The sequence below is a fragment of the Lepidochelys kempii genome, chromosome 6 (assembly GCF_965140265.1).
Source record: "Lepidochelys kempii isolate rLepKem1 chromosome 6, rLepKem1.hap2, whole genome shotgun sequence".
In the NCBI taxonomy this organism is placed as follows: domain Eukaryota; kingdom Metazoa; phylum Chordata; order Testudines; family Cheloniidae; genus Lepidochelys; species Lepidochelys kempii.
Window position 1 is genome coordinate 111,154,874 of NC_133261.1, and position 18,704 is coordinate 111,173,577.

Below are 18,704 nucleotides of genomic sequence, written 5' to 3' on the forward strand. Positions count from 1 at the left end.
TCCAAGAATCTGTTCACTGTGTTAAAAATGAAACCACTACAGATGGATATTTCTTTCAATTACTGTAAAAACATGTAACAAATCCTCTGGCATGCCAAGAACCAGGCATCAAAGTGCTTACATATTCTATTAAGTGGTTTAATATTGTAGAGAGAAGAAGAAAAATACAATGGTTTGTCCCCCATGGCTGCCTTAAGGAGACCTCAGGGGGTTGACAGGTTGTATTTTTCCTGGTCTCCCCTCTTCAGTACTAAACCACTGAATAAAATATGTAAGAGTTTGAGCTCTGATCCCTTGGCATGCAAAGTTCTTGGCATGCAAAGGATTTCTTGATGATTTGGAGTGAGCTATTACACTTCCCTCCTATTGAAAAGGCACATGTGGTACAAACTTAGAATCATTGAAGATTGGGGTTGGAAGAGACCATCTAGTCCAACCCTCTGCTCAAAGCAGGACCAGCACCAACTAAATCGTATAAACTTGGTATATAAACTTTTCTCTTCATTTTGGTATTCAGAAGTTGATACTTCTTTCCATTGCTTTGTTTCTTCCTGTTATCTCCAAAACTTTGAGTGAAACTAAACACAGGTGTTACTGAAGAGGATGCAGGTGTCAGGTCTTTTATTCTGCCAAAAGGACTCTGTCATTTACATGTTCTCATTCTGGGCTTCATCCTCGGTTCCAGCTGACCTCATTCAGCATAAGTTGAGGGTGCAAAGAGGGCTTTACACTGCCTCAGTCCTTGGGGCTAGCTGGGGCCACTGCAAGTTAGAACAATCTCAGATGCTCTCGTGCTGAGCCAGGGAGCCATTTACGAGCCACAGATAAATGGAGCACAGCAGCCCTCCTCCTATATCAGCTACACCTCCCTATACCACATGATAATTCCCTTATGTTGAAGCAATGCAAAGGCACCCAGGATGTAGCCCTTTGATTCTCAGTTCTTCACTTTCAGATGAATCCACACATAAGCTCTAGATCAGGGGTGGCCAACCTGTGGCTCTGAAGCCACAGGCAGCTCTTCAGAAGTTAATATGCGGCTCCTTGTATAGGCGCCGACTCTAGGGCTGGAGCTACAGGTGCCAACTTTCTAATGTGCCGGGGGGTGCTCACTGCTCAGCCCCTGGCTCTGCCACAGGCCCTGCCCCCACTCCACCCCTTCCTGCCCCCTTTCCTGAGCCTTCCGTGCCCCCGCTTCCTCCCCCCCATCCACCGAGCTTCCTGCAGGCCACGAAACAGGTGATCGGGAGGGAGGGGGAGGCACTGATCGGCAGAGCTGCCGGTGGGCTGGAGGCGTGGGCAGGGCTGGCTCTAGGCACCAGCAAAACAAGCAGGTGCTTGGGGCGACACATTTCTAGGGGCAGCATTCTGACGCTGGGCATGCCGCCCCTAGAAATGTGCCCCCGCCACCCCAGCTCGCCTCCGCTCCACCGCCCCCTGCTCCCCTGAGCATGCCGCTGCCGCTCCACTTCTCCCCCCTCCGTCCCAGGCTTGCCACGCGCAAAAGCCTGGGAGGGAGGGAGGAGAAGCCGAGCGGCAGCACGCTTAGGGGAGGTGGTGGTGGAGCGGAGGCGAGCTGGGGCAGGGAGCGGTTCCTCTACGCCCCCACCCTCGCTCGCCTCCGCTCTGCCTGCTCCCCTGAATGCACCGCCTCTCCCTCGCCTGAGAGGGAGGGGGGAGAAGTGGTGTGGCGGCGTGTTCACGGGAGCAGGCGGAGTGGAGGTGAGCTAGGGCAGGGGGTTGCGGGGGAGAGCCGCGGGAAGCAATGGAGTGGGGGCGGAAATGTGGCACGCCCGGGGGAGGAGGCAGGGCCGGAGATTTGGGAAGGGGTTGGGAAAGGCAGAGCTGGGGCAGAGCTGGGGGCGGGGGAGGCACGAAAAAAAAGTGGGGGCAGCCAAAAATGTTTTTGCTTGGGGCAGCAAAAATCCTAGAGCTGGCCCTGGGCGTGGGGTGGGGGGGAGCTGAGGGGGGGCTGCTGACGTATTACTGTGGCTCTTTAGCAATGTACATTGGCAAATTCTGCCTCCTTCTCAGGCTCAGGTTGGCCACTCCTGCTCTAGATGCTGCCTCCCTGAACTTTGAAGATGTTTGAAACTGAAGTCCAAATGTTGTGACTCTAGCTGCTCTCTTCTTTCAGGGTCTGACCCTTCTCTCACTTACACCAGTTTTGTACCAGTGAAATTTGAGTGGAGTTACTTCACCTGATTTGGTCCTGGGTAACGGGCAAAACATACTCTGCTGTCTCTTATTTCTGAAGAAAACTGCCAGTCACAGGTACTTCAAATGGAAGAAACTGCAGACATATTGTTGAAAGCTTCTGTTTTTCAACATTTGTCTCAGATGAGGGTCTCTTTTCAAATATGCACTGGTTATAATAATGAGACATTGGTGGCTTAGGTACTGGATGGGAAACACGTTCTTAAGCCCTGGTTCTAATTTTAGAGTAGAGATTTATTCTCTGCTCATTTAAAACTTTACTCTCAATAGCATTATAAAAGGTTCTTGAAAGAGGTCACTGAACGTTCAGCCCAGCTTTGATAAAACCTGTGTTTGCCTCATTAACATGTATGCACTCACTGTTTGCTGAGTTTCTTTTCTTCATACTCCGAAGTACAGTTTTGGCCAGTGCTCAGCCTGCGAGTGTGTTGATTGGGAAGAGCTTTTAACTACACCATTGATTATACACAACAACAGCAACCATTCAGACCCTCACCCTCCATCTCTACAGGAGCTCTTTTCTCTTCTAAATATTTGCAGTCAAAATTTGGTGCATGCCAGAAAATCTACAGACCAAAGGGGGGAACAAGAAGTTTAGTCTCCTGTGGGCTGTAATACTTTGGTCTAATTTTGATTGTTGGGTTACTTTGTGAGTTCTGGATGGTGTTGGTGGCCTGTGATATACAGGAGGTCAGACTAGATGATCTGGTGGTCCCTTCTGGCCCTAAACCCTATAACTCTGTTCCTGCAATGATTCTGGCTCCTGCTAAAACCTACAAATACAAACTCTCCATGGCTCTGATCCCAAGTGAGAGACTAACATTCAATTTGTTTAGTTAAGTCAAGAGAAGGGTAAGAAGTGGCTTGATCACAGTCTACAAGTACCTACACAGGGAAGAGGTTTTTGATAGTAGATGGCTCTTTAATCTAGCAGAAAAAAATCATAATGAGATCCAATGATTGGAAACTGAAGCTAGACAAATTATGGCTAGAAATAAGGCACAGTTTTTTAACAGTGAAGGTAATTAGCCATTGGATCAGCTTACCAAGGGAGTCTCCATCACTTGAAGTCTTTATGTTAAGAGGATAGCTTTTTATAAGAGATGTGATAGCCCCATCAAAAGTTATGGGTTTAATGCAGAAATTATTGGGTGAAGCACTACGTCCTGTGTTATGAAGGAGGTCAGACTAGATCAAAATGGTCCCTTCTGGTCTTAACATCTATGCACATACGAAAAAGCCCATTTAAATCTTATGAATGTTAGATCAGGCCCTATGAGATGGGTCTCCGTGGGCTGCTCTCTGCTAGCCTATTGGTGTTTGTGGTCTATATACACTCTTTGGTCTGACACCGGGAGCTACACACATATACTCCAAGCACATTCTTCATGCTCGAATAGCCTTATCTGTTGCCCACTGAAGTCAAGGAGAGTATTCCATTGACATGGGCATGGGATCAGGTTCCAAACTGGAATAACTGTTATGGAGGAATTGGCTGCGCTCTTTGCCATTGCTGATCTACATCAGGATGCGCAGTGACACTATCTGGGCAGTATCTAGATGTCCCTACATTGGTGGCAGTTTCATAGCTGAGGCAGAAGTGGGCACCCATGAGTGCCTAGTAATAGAGTTTCAGAGTAGCAGCCGTGTTAGTCTGTATTCGCAAAAAGAAAAGGAGGACTTGTGGCACCTTTGTTAGTCTCTAAGGTGCCACAAGTACTCCTTTTCTTTTTTAGTAATAGAGTGAAATAATAAACCACGTCCCTTTTAAAGTTATGCATGAATAAATTAGAATCCACAAGAGAGTCAGTCTATGGATTTAGTGCTAATCATGTCAAAAGGTAATTTCTGCACTCTATTATAACTGAAATTTCAATGTATTAAAATGGATAAGCATCAGTGGAGGGCAGGGTTCTTATTCTAATTTAGCTTGGGGGTGTTTTTACTTTGTTTTACCTTCTTCACAGACATAACATGCTAGCGCCTTTTTATTAATAATTTGCAATTATACACCCCTTTCCATAGAGGGTCTCAAAGCACTTCATAAACAGCAGTTCACAAAACCCCTGTGGGTAGGGGTTATTCTTACCACCCTGAGATGGGGAGACTAAGGCACAGAGAAATTAAATAACCTGCCTTGGGTGATTGGCAGAGCCTGGAACATAATCTGGGGATTCATAATTCTGGTCCTTGTTCTAGTTATTAGACAATGTTTCCTCCCATTTTAACACATCCATTATTAGTCTTGGCTCTTTGCACCCCCGGGAGAAACTAGTCAAAAAGGAAAAATTGTTTTCATTCTTAAGAGAACAGTGAGAGAGAGGTTTTACATTAACTATCAGTGCGCCCAACAGGGCATTATAGGCACATTAGTATGAAAATATAACGGAACTCCAGAAGGATATCTCATAAATCAATTATTCCCATCCCTTAATTGTATTTTCTTGCTCTTCTGTGACTTCCGTACAGTCTGACATCATCTCTCTGACCCTGAGATCTCCAGAACTGTATGAAATATCCCCGATGGGATGGGGAGTAAAGAATTTTGGCTTCCCTGGCCTCTGACCGGATGCCTCTTTTGTATGCAATTCAGAACTCTTTGCAGCTATGCAAAGCTCCCTCACCTCTCATCCACAGTTTTCATTGGTGTTTTTTTTATACCCCCTTTTCCAGTTTATTTAATGAAAAGTAGGAAATAAAACCTGCTTGATCTTCCCTAGTACAGAAGTATACCTATTTCTGCTTACACTCTTTGCCATCCTAGATTTTGTTCCCGTAAGCAGAGTCAGGATGAGCTCCACCCTGCCATCTTGTGGTGAGTTGTGGCAAGTTGTGGAAAAGAACTTCAGGGGCTGATCTCATTTGCATAGGCACACCCACCCCGCCTAGCATGAGCCCATAGCTGCCCAAATGATCACTTTGGCTGCTGTGGGATCCCCAGTTTGTCTGTTATTGGGGCAGGAAGAATAAATTGTTATTATCCTGATTATGTGAATCAAGGACAGTGGAACTGTACTTGGCCTTTTGTTATGATGGAGGGACTCGCCATCAATGAAGTAGCACTCGCTAGGCAAGGGACATGGGTTCCAAAACCCAGTGAATTGATGGACTCTCTCCCCCCCCGTGAGGGTATTATTTGCTAATTGCACTTCCTCCTCTCTTCACTGTGGAATATCAGAGCTAATTTTGATTGTATTAGGAGTCTAGTTGCAGGCTGCAGAGCTGAATTTGCTTTGGGCCAATGGTGCACCAGCACTGAGGCTTCCCTACTACAAGCTGAAATCACAAAAGAGCTAAACTTACTAAGAGCTGAAATCACTGAGTGTTGTGTTAAGTAGTGGGGGAGCCTGAAGATATATTGCAGAGCAGTTCGTGGGATGGCTGGAGTGGCTCATGGGATGGCTGGCAGAGTAGAGCAGCTGGTGGAGTGCAGCAGTTTGTGGGACAGCTGGAGCGGCTCATGGGGGCGACTGGCAGAGTGGAGCGATTCGTGGGCCGGCTGGTGGAGCAGAGACCCATGGAGAGGTGGGGCAATCGGCTTTTGAACCACATAAGGTGCCCCTTAAACCCTCCCCCCATCTCCACCCAGGTTGGGAGGTAAAATTCTGCAGATAAACTTTCGAACTCTGGCGCTGCACTGACCAGGGACAGAGACTTTTGGGTTGTTGGGCTTTTGGGACTTTGGGTGACTTTGGATTGCTGGACTCAAGAACCAAAGGGAAAGGACACGGCCCAATTTGCTTGGGGTGGGTTTTTTGCTCATGGGTTGTGTTATGAATCCTGTTGGTGGTGTTTCCTCAACATAATGCCACATTGTTTCTCTCTGTTATTAAAAGGCTTTTTGCTACACTCAGACTCTGTGCTTCCGAGAGGGGAAGTATTGCCTCTTGGAGGCGCCCAGCAAGGATGGTGTATATTTGTCCCAGGTCACTGGGTGGGGGCTCGAGCCGGTTTTGCATTGTGTTATTGGAATGGAACCCCTAGATACTGAACCCGGCCCTTGTTGCTGCCAACTCTGATGGGCAGAAGGGTCACATTCCTATTTGGGATGCCTTCTCTGAATATAATTTGTACACTAACAAAGACCAGAAGGTTAATCTAAGAGGATTCAATCATCAGTGGTCAAGAACCAGCTCTGTAAGTGCAGCTTCCTACTAGAGACAGGCAATGATGCAGTTTGCACAAGTGGAGTTTACTCCTCTTTGAAACTAAGTTAACTTCAACTGTTGCAAACCTTGTCTTTCCTTGTCTAAAATGGGAATTTGTATCTGTGCAGATACACCGTTGTTGGCCACTAATAGGTAAATCAGGACTAATCTCACATGTAGACAAGGCACTAAGGTGCTCTGTCATATTTTTGACCCTATATAAGTTCTTGTCTTTTATTCTGCTCTATTGTGACCCTTCTCAGTGTCCTATTGATCTTTCTTGGTTAATTAGTGTAGGTTTGTACAGATAAGGTCCCATGTAACTGCTGACTGTTGTTAATTTTTCTTATTCTTTTACTAAGATGTGCTCTTCTCTAAGGCAGTTACATCATTATACCTGATCTTGTTGCTCTCTTTAGTATCTCCTTTTTCTCTTTCAGCTTTTCAAGATCAGGACTCGAAACCGAGATAATATTTTGGACTGCATTGTGCCTGGCTCTACCTGAGTGTCCAGGGAATAAAGTGTGGGGAAAGAACTTGCAGGGCAAGTCGAACTAAGTTATGCAACTCGAACTTCATGACTAATGTAGCTGGAGTCGACGTACCTTAGGTCTACTCATTGCACTGTCTACACCGCGCTGGATCAACGGGAGAAACTCTTCCGTTGACTTACCTTGGGTAAGTTGGGTTGGGTAATGAAACAATGTTGGGTAATCCCAAACTTCAGAGAAATACCTAAAAATCTGATACTGAATCCACTGTATTGACTGTAACTATTTTTTTTTATTTCCTAAGTGCCAAGCAGTTCACAGAACAAAGAGAACACATGTGCCCAGCCCCAAAGAGACAGATTTTGCCCTCCATACTCGTGTTGTCTAGTATCCTAGGGACAGATCCACAAAGGTAGGTAGGCGTTGCAAAGCTCAGCATTGCAATGTGTAACCCGTAGGTGCTCTGTCACCTAGTGGAATTCTCAGCCCCTGAGTTAGATGCCCAAGCTTCCCATACATTTTATGGAGAGAGTCAGATGCCCAAGTAAGGGAACCTCAGAAGCCAGTGAGCTGAGTGAGGAGCTACCTAAGCTAGCTAGGAACAAAATACAGAGGAATGAAGTAAGTTTTGGACCAAATCCTGAAAGGTATTTATGTGCTCAGCTCCCACTGATCTAGGCCTTAGGCACTTGACTGACAGGCCAGAGATAGGCACCGCCCTCTGCTCCAGGTCCTCCGCTGTGAACCTGCTCTTAGCTTTACACACCCAAGCCACGTCAGCCCTTTCTCATGAAAAATCAGAGAGAGACAGCAAACCTCCCCAGAATACCTAATATTCTAATGGTTGGGGCATTTACCTGGGAGGTGGAGAAAGTTGTTTTCAAATCTCTGCTCCATGTGAGGCAGAGCAGGGAGTTGAACTTGGGTGTCCCAAATCCCATGTTAATGACCTAAGCATCAGGATAGATGGAGATATCTGCATACCCTGCTTGTCTTTTGTAACACACATCAGGTCTTAGGCATGCCTCCGGGTTCAGGCCCTGCTGGTGTTCCACCACCTACTTAGAGAATCCTGCTCTGGGGCTTTGGCTTGAGCCAGGGTTTCAAGAAGCTTGTTGTCCATGGGGCAGCATCAGCACTTAGGCAGATTTGCAAATACTGACTGATGGAAATGTAGGTGCCAGCAGGGTTAGGCAGTAGCTGAGTGGGGGTTTTGAGAATAGCAGTGGCCCATAAAGAGTGGACTTAGGCACCTGAAGAGACAGTTAGGCACCTAAATACACTTATGCATCTGGGCCTTATTCCCCAAGTATCACCATGGAAATCAATGTAAGAGGGACAGCATCTGGCCATAACATTAATGAAAAACAATAATGTGGCACATCTAGTCTACACATTTAATTGGGTACCCTGCCCTCTGACAGAGGCTAGGTTCTGAAGTGTTCTGATTATATTATCATATAACTCATTCTGTGTTAGCTCTATGCAGTACCCACTCATGCCTTTATAACGTAAGCTGTCCAGGACAGGGACATGTTAACGGTTTGGTAATGTTCGCTTATTGCACAGTGCTGTGTATGCTTACATCACTGTAATAAATAATAATAATAGTGATGCTGGAAGGTCTTGGGTCAGATCCAGGTTTGAGTCCACGTTGTGCCACAGACTTCCTCTCCAACCATGGGCAAGTCACTTAATCTCTCTGTGCGTCACATCTCCATTTGTAAAATGTGGGTAATAATATTTCCTTTGACCCACTCTTTTGTTGCCTTGCCTATTTAGATTGTAAGCTGTTCTCTTACTATACGTATGTGCAGCACCTAGCACAGTTGGACTCCATCTTGTTTGGGGCCTCTAGACTGGTATAATATGAATACTTTATTATTATTATTATTATTATGCTTCAGAAGAAGGTACTCAAAGAGCTTGTGGGGGAGAAATAAATATTTCCCAGCCCACAGAGGTGGTAAGTTCACTGTACACATTTGGTAGTGGTCTTATTTCAGAGTGTAATAACTTTTGTTCTTTTAGATTCATAGAGTTTCAGGCCAGAAGGCACCACCAGATCATATAGCCTGACCTCCTGTATATCGCAGGCCATCAAACGCCACCCGACCATCCCAACACCAAACCCAGCAACCAGAATTAGACCAAAATATTACAGCCCTCCAGAGAGTAAACTATTGTTTGCCACAGACAGAGAATAGGAGGGACTGAAGTGCACCAGTGCCCGAGGCTCATGCAATGGCAGGGAACTGATTTAGTGACATATACCCAGATGATCCCAGCAAGTGACCCACACGCCACACTGCAGAAGGTGAAAACCTTCTTCACTGCCAATCTGAGCTGGGGAAAATTCCTTTCTGACCCCTCATATGGTGATCAGTTAGACCCTGAACATGTAAGCAAAATTCACGAGCCAAACACATGAAAAAGAATTCTCCTTACCACTTCAGAGCACTGGTCCATCCCATCCAGTGTTCCATTTCCTGTAAGGGCAATCTCTGATGCTTCAGATAAAGAAGACAAAAAACAAAACAAACAAACAAAAATACACCGAATACAGTGAGGAAAAAAATCTTATCCTGACATCTACAGGTGAAGCCCTGAAGCATGAGAGTTTAGGAACACAAGACATGAAGTGGAAGGGACCCTAGAGCTGTTGATCCCAGCCTCCCACTACCCCAGGTAATCCCATCATATAAACCCACTCATAAATGTATCTAGCTCTTAATATTCTACTTACACAATAAACTTCTTGGGGCAGGGATCATGTCTTATGCTTTATCTCGATACAATATCAAGACCCCTGTTCGTACATATACTAAATAATGACAATGCTCTTACTTTGACCAATCCACTGACCCCAAATTTGTCACACCTACTCAACACCTTTTAATAGCCTGCAAAGTTTACTACAGATTGTAATGTATACTGGATGTGCATAAATAAGTAAATTTATTTATAAAATAAGTGTATACTGGAATTGAATGCATAGCAGAGGCATAATCAAAGTGAGAGGCAAGAAAGTAGATTTTCTTGGAAGCATTTTGGATGGATTGGAGAAGGGTCATGTTAGTATCAGGAAGATCTGGGAGATGGAGATTATGGTATTTGAGTCAGGAGATAAATGAGTGATTTGAACCTTTACTTATGTAAAGGAAGAGGTGGATTTTTTACACATTATAGAAGAAATCAAGACAGGATTTGGTCACAACCTGAATATAAGGATTGAATGAGGGGGAAGTTAGGTTACGCTTTTCTGAACTTGTCTCTCATTTATCTTCAATATCCATCTAAAATGGACTTTATAAATGTCCAGTAAGTCCATTAAATATCATGACTGTTATCTAGTGATGAACAAATCATATGCATAAAATGTTGCAAGCATCACACACAGCTATTATGGTGTGTTAAAACTTTGTTACATGACCTTGGTTGCTACAGTACCTGCCAGCAGAAATAAAACATAGAAATCCTGCCAGCTTCAATTAGACTTGCAAGCTATTTCTTTCCCAAGGCTGTTCAGCCACTTTATATATTAACATAAAACAAAAACCAAAGGGTTATTGATAATTCTGACTAATTATCTTTTTCTGCACTGAAGAGGTGAAAATCTGGAAAGAATTTAAACTTATCATTATTAACATACCTAAAAATAGAAAACAAAAATACTTGATTTTAAAAGATCCCCAATTATCTGGCTACTTCTAGAAATGGAATCTTAAGCTGCAGGGACTCATGAAACACAAAGGTTCCAGAGATTAGCTTTGTAAAGCACTTGAATTTGTTAGGAACAAAGGCATGAGGGGATTTTTGGCAAGGAAATGCAACATGCTTTTCTTTATTTAACAGGTAGGAAGCATGTGATCTCATGCTAGGCTTGCTATTTCTGTCAACTATGTGCTCTATTTCTTGTCAAATAAGACATTTTAATAAAAGTAATCCTTTAAAACCCTCCAAATCTAAACTTTCAAACATTTGTTTGTATGAAAGAGAGGCCAGCTTAATTATGTATGTCTTTGTCAAATAGTAAATATTTTAATCTCTTGGAGATTTTTTGTGTTAGGATTTATAATCCATTTGACCCTTTCTGAATAATATTACTGATACCAAAGTGTTGAGGTAAGGCATAAAACCCTAGGTTCAAACTGGACAGCATTCATGCATTTGTCAGGACAGAAATATTGGTCTTTTTCCAGAAAGACTAGTGAAATGTATTATTCCTGATGTTAGAAAGAGACATATCCTTCCCCTTCCTTTAATTATTCCATTTCATTACAGAATTTTTATTTATTTTATACTAATTATAGTACAAAAAAGGAATAAATGAGCTGGGGGGGTGAATTGCAGGGTCAAGTAACAGCTCTGCAAGATCTCTGGGAAGCATTGTGCCTCAGGGCTTGTCTACACTTAGCAGGGGATTGACGAGCAGTGATCAATGCATCGGTGGTTGATTTAGCGGGTGTCAACCGTCAATCACTCTCCCGTCAACTCCTGTATGCCACCAGATTGAGAAGAGTAGGGGGAGTCAACGGGAGAGCGTCTCCCATTGACGTTGCGTAATGTGGACCCCATGGTAAGTAGATCTAAGCTACATCGATTTGAGTTATGCTATTCACGTAAATCAAATTGCATAACTTAGATTGAATTTCCCCTGTAGTGTAGACAAGGCCTCAGAGAGCTATACAGTTGTTAGGTAGACTGTTCACAGGCAATTCATTGTGACTTCATCAATATTCAAAATTCAGACTAGCATGGTTAATTTTTATTGGGGTTTAGGTCACTTGACATTGCTTCTGCTTCCTGAGCATGAGTGCATCTCCTAGAATGAGAAATCTCTGGTGCAAATGCTGACATTTCTAAGTTAAGCATTCCCTTTCCATGGATATTATTATTTAATATTTTCTTAAAATTTAATATTTCTACAAACATTCTTACCAGTAAAATTGTTCACCAGTCTAGAACTCCCCAAATTGTGGTTCATGGAACACTTGCTGAAGCTCTTCCACAGAGAATTCTTCCTCTTTGTTTCCAGCTGTCAAATTGCATCACATAAAGTTAAAAATACATTAACCATGCTATGATTCTCACTTTTCCATGTACACAGTTGCTGTAGTTGCCACAGGCATATTATCTGAAAGGAGAGATAATCCATGTAATCACAATTGGTGGGGGAAGATGCTCTGAGACAATCTTTCTGATAAGATGTAGTCAATTCTATGACAAAGTTGGTGAACTTCTGCATTAAAAAGCAAGTTCATTGGTTCTAAATATAATTCCCTTTAATTTCATCATATTCCCTACCTTGAGCCTATATTATGGCACAGAGTGAAAGGAAGGGACTGATCTATTTCTATTATGCAACATACTTACTATACAAAGAATTTGGGACCCCAGCTATATTGTTGGAAACCAACCATTTCAATGGGCAAATTTGTGTTCTTTAAAACTGATTATTAGCACTAACAAATTGCTACATTGTTTCAGGTTAAGAAGTAAGGTAAACTCTTTCTGTATTGTTTGAGAATCAAAAGCGTGAACATAAAAATATTAGAATGGCCATACTGGTCAGGCCAATGGGCCATCTAGCCCAGTATCTTGTCTTCTAACAGTGGCTGGTGCCAGATACTTCAGAGGGAGTGAACAGAACAGGGCAATTTATCAAGTGACCCATCCCCTGACATCTAGTCCCACCTTGTAGCAGTCAGAAATTTAGGGATACTCAGAGCATAGGGTAGTGTCCCTGACCATTTTGGCTAGTAACCACTGATAGACCTATCCTCCATTAACTTATCTAATTTTTTAACTCAGTTATACTTTTGGCCTTCACAACATCCTCTGGCAAGGAGTTCCATAGGTTGACTGTGCATTGTGTGAAGTACTGCCTTATGTTTGTTTTAAACCTGCTGCCTATTAATTTCATCAGGTGACCTCTACTTCTTGTGTTATGTGAATGAGTAAATGCACTTCCCTATTAACTTTATCCACACCATTCATGATTTTACAGAACTTTATCATATTCCCCCTTCAGTTCTCTCTTTTCTAAATTTAACAGTTCCAGTCTTTTTAATCTCTCCTCATATGGAAGCTGTTCCATACCTCTAATAATTTCTGTTGCCCTTCTCCATACTTCTTGCAATTCTAATATATCTTTCTGAGATGAGGCACTTACTATTCAAGGTGTGTGTGTTTCATGGGTTTCTAAAGCAGCATTATATTTTCCGTTTTATTATCTATCCCTTTCCTAATGGCTCCTAACATTCTATTAGTGGTTTTGACAGGTGCTGCACATTGAGCAGATGTTTTTAGAGAATTATCCACGATGACTCCAAGTTGTCTTTCTTAACTGGTAATAACTAATTTAGACCCCATCATTTTGTATGTACACTTGGGATTATGTTTTCCCAGGTTCATTACTTTGCATTTATCAACATTGAATTTCATCTGCCATGTTCTTGCCCAGTCACCCAGTTTTGTGAGATCCCTTTGTAACTCTTTGCAGTCAGCTTTGGACTTAACTATCTTGAGTAATTTTGTACCATCTGCAAACTTTGCCACGTCACTGTTTAACCCTTTTTCCAGATCATTTATGAATATGTGAACAGCACTGGTCTCAGTTCAGATCCTTTGGGGACTCCACTATTTAACTCTCTCCTCAGTGAAAACTGACCATTTATTCCTACCCTCTGTTTCCTATCTTTTAACCCGTTACTGATCCATGAGAGGATCTTGTCGGTTAACCCATGACTGCTTATTTTCATAGAATATCAGGGTTGGAAAGGACCTCAGGAGGTCATTTTGTCCAACCCCCTGCTCAAAGCAGGACCAATCCCCAATTTTTGCCTCAGATCCCTAAATGGCCCCCTCAAGGAGTGAACTCACAACCCTGGGTTTAGCAGGCCAATGCTCAAACCACTGAGCTATCCCTCCCCTCTTTGCTTAAGAACCTTTTGGTGACAAACTTTGTGAAAGGCTTTCTGAAAGTACACTATATCCACTAGATCACCCATGTTCACATGTTTGTTGAACCCTCAAAGAATTCTAATAGATTGGTGAGGCATGAGTTCCCCTTACCAAAGCTGTGTTGACTCTTCCCCAACATATTGTATTAATCTGTGTGTCTGGTAATTCTGTTCTCTACTATAGTTTCAACCAGTTTGCCTGGATTGCCGCTGTAGACTTTTTAAAACATTGGCATCACATTAGCTGTCCACCACGAAAGCTCATGCTCAAATAAATTGGTTAGTCTCTAAGGTGCCACAAGTACTCCTTTTCTTTTTGCGAATACAGACTAACACGGCTGTTACTCTGAAACCTCCTATAGAGGCTGATTTAAGTGCTAGATTACATACCACAGAGTGACTATATATATTATACCGCTGATATATATAGCAGCGGTATAATAATTAATCAGTTCCCTAGAAACAGGATCTGAGCTCTTATTTAGCAGAGAACATGTTTAATCTATATATGAGATTCATATAACTAATATTTTGTTAAAACAAATTTTTATAATCTTTTTCAACAATGTGTTTCCATCAAGATGGCAGCTGGCTGTTTACTGCATTGACCTGACTGCTGCTTCAGCAACCTTGCCTACTTGGCTGCTTCACAAATTTGTTTCTATTTGGGTGAAAAACTGAAAATTCCAAAGGATGTTCAGTATTTTTCTTTTCTTTTCACATATTCCCTATAGTTCAGCCATCTGTGCAAAATTAACAGTACTGTAGTTGCTTATTAGTGATTTTCTTTTCTTGATTAAAATTTTCATATTTATTAGTCTCTCTTTATTTCTAAAGTATGGGTAAAATGTTCAAAACTGCTTGAGTGACTTAGAGCTAAGTTTCACAGAAAGATTGACTAAGTTTTACAGAAAGTCAATGGCCCTTTGCATCCAGACACACAGGAGTAAGCAGGCTATTTTTATTTATTTATTTATTTAACATTTATATTGTGGTAAAACGTAGAGGCTTCAACCAGATCGGTGCCTTATTGTGATAGGAGCTGTACAAATATATATTACATGATAGTCCTTCTCTTAGGCCTTACAGTCTGCATTCCCACTACTTTCCCAATAGAGCCAGTGAGTGGGGAGGCAATTCCACAGTAGTCTATTCCCAACTGGTGCAACCACTCCTGGGATACAGTGTCCAGTTCTGGTGTCCACAATTAAAGTACGGTGTTGATAAATAAGAGAAGATTCAGAGAAGAGCCACGCAAATAATGAAAGGATTGGAAGACATGCCTTGTAGAGATAGATTGAACTCCTTGAGTCTATTTAGCTTAACAAAGAGAAGGTTAAGGGATGATTTGATCACAGTCTATAAGTACCTACATGGGGAACCAAATATTTGATAACCAGCTCATCAGTCCAGCAGACAGAGGTATAACAAGATCCAAAGACCGGAAGTTGAAGCTAGACAAATTCAGATGGGAAATAAAGCAAAAATATTTAACAGTGAAGGTAATCAACCACTGCAACAACTTACTAAAGGTTGTGATTGATTTTCCATCACTGGCAAATTTTGAGCCAAAAAGGATTTTTTAAAAGAATATATAAATATGCTGTAGTTCAAAAAGGAATTATTTGGGGGAAGGTCTCTGACCTGTGTTGTACAGGAGGTCAGACAAGATGATTACAATGATCCCTTCTGTCCTTGGAATTCATGAATCCGTGAGCTGTACACAGACTCGCTATGTGACGTTGGGGAAGCCACATTAAATACAAGGTTTCAGAGTAACAGCCGTGTTAGTCTGTATTCGCAAAAAGAAAAGGAGTACTTGTGGCACCTTAGAGACTAACCAATCCATTTGAGCATGAGCTTTCGAGAGCTACAGCTCACTTCATCGGATGCATGCCGTGGAAACTGCAGCAGACTTTATTTATACACAGAGAATATGAAAAAATACCTCCTCCCACCCCACTGTCCTGCTGGTAATAGCTTATCTAAAGTGATCATCAGGTGGGCCATTTCCAGCACAAATCCAGGTTTTCTCACCCTCCACCCCCCCACACAAATTCACTCTCCTGCTGGTGATAGCCCATCCAAAGTGACAACTCTTTACACAATGTGCATGATAATAAAGTTGGGCCATTTCCTGCACAAATCCAGGTTCTCTCACCCCCTCACCCCCCTCCCAAAAACCACACACACAAACTCACTATCCTGCTGGTAATAGCTCATCCAAAGTGACCATTCTCCCTACAATGTGCATAATTAAGGTGGGCCATTTCCAGCACAAATCCAGGTTTTCTCACATCCCCCCCACCCCCATACACACACAAACTCACTCTCCTGCTGGTAATAGCTCATCCAAACTGACCACTCTCCAAGTTTCTTTTTTGTTGTTGTTCAGAGGCATTTTGGAAATATTCCTTGAGCTATTACCAGCAGGATAGTGAGTTTGTGTGTGTGGTTTTTGGGAGAGGGGTGAGGGGGTGAGAGAACCTGGATTTGTGCAGGAAATGGCCCAACTTTATTATCATGCACATTGTGTAAAGAGTTGTCACTTTGGATGGGCTATCACCAGCAGGAGAGTGAATTTGTGTGTGGGGGTGGAGGGTGAGAAAACCTGGATTTGTGCTGGAAATGGCCCACCTGATGATCACTTTAGATAAGCTATTACCAGCAGGACAGTGGGGTGGGAGGAGGTATTTTTTCACAGTCTCTGTGTATAAATAAAGTCTGCTGCAGTTTCCACGGCATGCATCCGATGAAGTGAGCTGTAGCTCAGGAAAGCTCATGCTCAAATGGATTGGTTAGTCTCTAAGGTGCCACAAGTACTCCTTTTATTAAATACAAGGTCACACACTGAATTAGTGGCCGAGTCAGGAACAGCCAATAACAGAATTTCCTCATGTACAGTTGGAACATCTATTTAGGCCTGAGGCATTAGTAGCAAGCAGGTGAGTTTCAGAGAGCCTGCTCCTCAGTCTCTGGTATTGAAATAAGTCAGTCAGGCCAAACCATTAAGAGTTAAAGCAAAAAATAAAAAACAACAACATTTAAATCCAAGAAAAGTGGGAGCAGCCTCTCAGAGCTTCCTTGTGAGCCCTGCTGCTCCACAGAGGCCTGAGGCCTGGCCCACACTTTAATCTTCAATAGAGATGTGTGATCCACAGAGGTGCAGGTTCAACATGCAACCCTTCATCCTCCTGCTAAGAACACCTGGCCTAAAGGGTCTTGTAGACTCTGAATAAGCTGGCATTACCTGAACTTTATAGAAGACTGCTGTGCAGCTGGAAGGAAGATCAGACTCAGAGTAATATATGGGCATTGAAGGAAATAAGGCACAGAGCAACTAAAAGCAATTTTTTTTTTTTTGGTAGGCCAACTTGAGACACCTTGGGCCTGATTTCAGAAGTGCTCAGTACTTGCAACTCCAAGGAAAGTCAATAGGCTCAATGACAAGTTGTGGAAAAGATCCATTTCTGAGAAGGTAATGACAAAATCCCTTCTCTGGACTCACTTCAAGTCCATTGTATGCCCACATCTTGAATACTGAATGCAGTTTTGGTGGCCCTATCTCAAAAAATATATTAGAATTGCAAAAAGCATGGAGAAGGGCAACAAAAATTATTAGAGATATGGAACTGCTTCGATATGAGGAGAGATTAAAAAGACTGGGACTGTTAGCTTTGGAAAGAGATGATGAAAGGAGATATGATAAAGTTCTATAAAATCATGAATGGTATGTAGAAAGTTAATAGGGAATTGTTATTTACCTATTCAGATAACACAAGCATTAGAGGTCACCCAATTAAATTAATACGGAGCAGGTTGAAAAACAAACAAGGAAGTATTTCCACACACAATGTGCAGACAACCTGTGGAACTCATTGTCAGGGGATGTTGTGGCGGCCAAAAGTATAACTAAGTTAAAAAAGAATTAGATAAATTCAGGGGAATAGGTCCATCAATGTGTATTAGACAAGATGGTAAGGGACACAACCCTATGCTTTGTGTCTCCCTGAACCTCCAACTGCGAGAAGCTGGGACTGAATTACAGGGGATGGATCACTCAAAATTGCCCTGTTCTGTTTACTTCCTCTGAAGCATTTGGCACTAGCCACTGTCAGAGACAGGATACTGTGCTAGATGGACCATTGGTCTGACCTAGTACTGCTGTTCTTATGTTCTAAAGCTGCTGTCCCAAGACTTTTAATCATGTGCACATTTATAATATTTCAACTGTTACCAACATTTCTAAGAATATAAAATATATTGTTTGGAATGCAATGAGGAGCCAAAAATACTACACAACAGCAAAGTCAAAGAGGACAAAGAATATAGATATAAATCTATTTCCTGATGAAGGAAAGGGCATGGAGAAAATATATTTGTTAACACAATTTGAAACAATTTGCAAAATTTGGTCAAGAAAATAAATAGTGAACCATGGATGTCTCCGCCCAAACTATGTGCTCCTCCTCCTTTGGCATTCCCCCAGCCCCTAGTTTAAAAATTCTTGACAACTTTTTAAATTTTACATACCAGCAGTCTGGTTTTGATTTAGGTGAGGCCCATCCTTCTTGTATAGACACCTGCCTTCCCCAAAGGTTACCCAGTTCCTAATAAATTGAAAACCCTCCTCCCAACACCATCATCCACATGTTCAGACCCTGAAGTTCTGCCTACCTTTCTGCCTTGTGCGTGGAACAGGAAGCATTTCAGAGAATGCTACTATGTTGGTTCTGGACCTTAATCGGTTACCTACCAGCTTAAATGTGGCCTCCAGGAACTCTGTCCTACTTTTGTTATGTCACTGGTAGCTATGAGTACCATGACCACCGACTCCTCCCCAGCACTGAATATCCATCTGTCTAGATGTCTTGTGAGATCCA

At 42.6% G+C, this 18,704-nt stretch overlaps 1 protein-coding gene across 1 annotated transcript in view; it reads right to left on the reverse strand.

The window, feature by feature from the left end:
* Nucleotides 1-11,817: 11,817 nt before the first annotated feature.
* The window catches only part of LOC140913628 (uncharacterized), a 43,479-nt gene continuing 36,592 nt past the window's right edge, over nucleotides 11,818-18,704 (reverse strand). Inside the window, exon 3 of the mRNA XM_073350355.1 lies at nucleotides 11,818-11,894. Within this exon, the coding sequence (XP_073206456.1) occupies nucleotides 11,818-11,894 (77 nt within the window). The remainder of the gene's footprint in view (nucleotides 11,895-18,704) is intronic.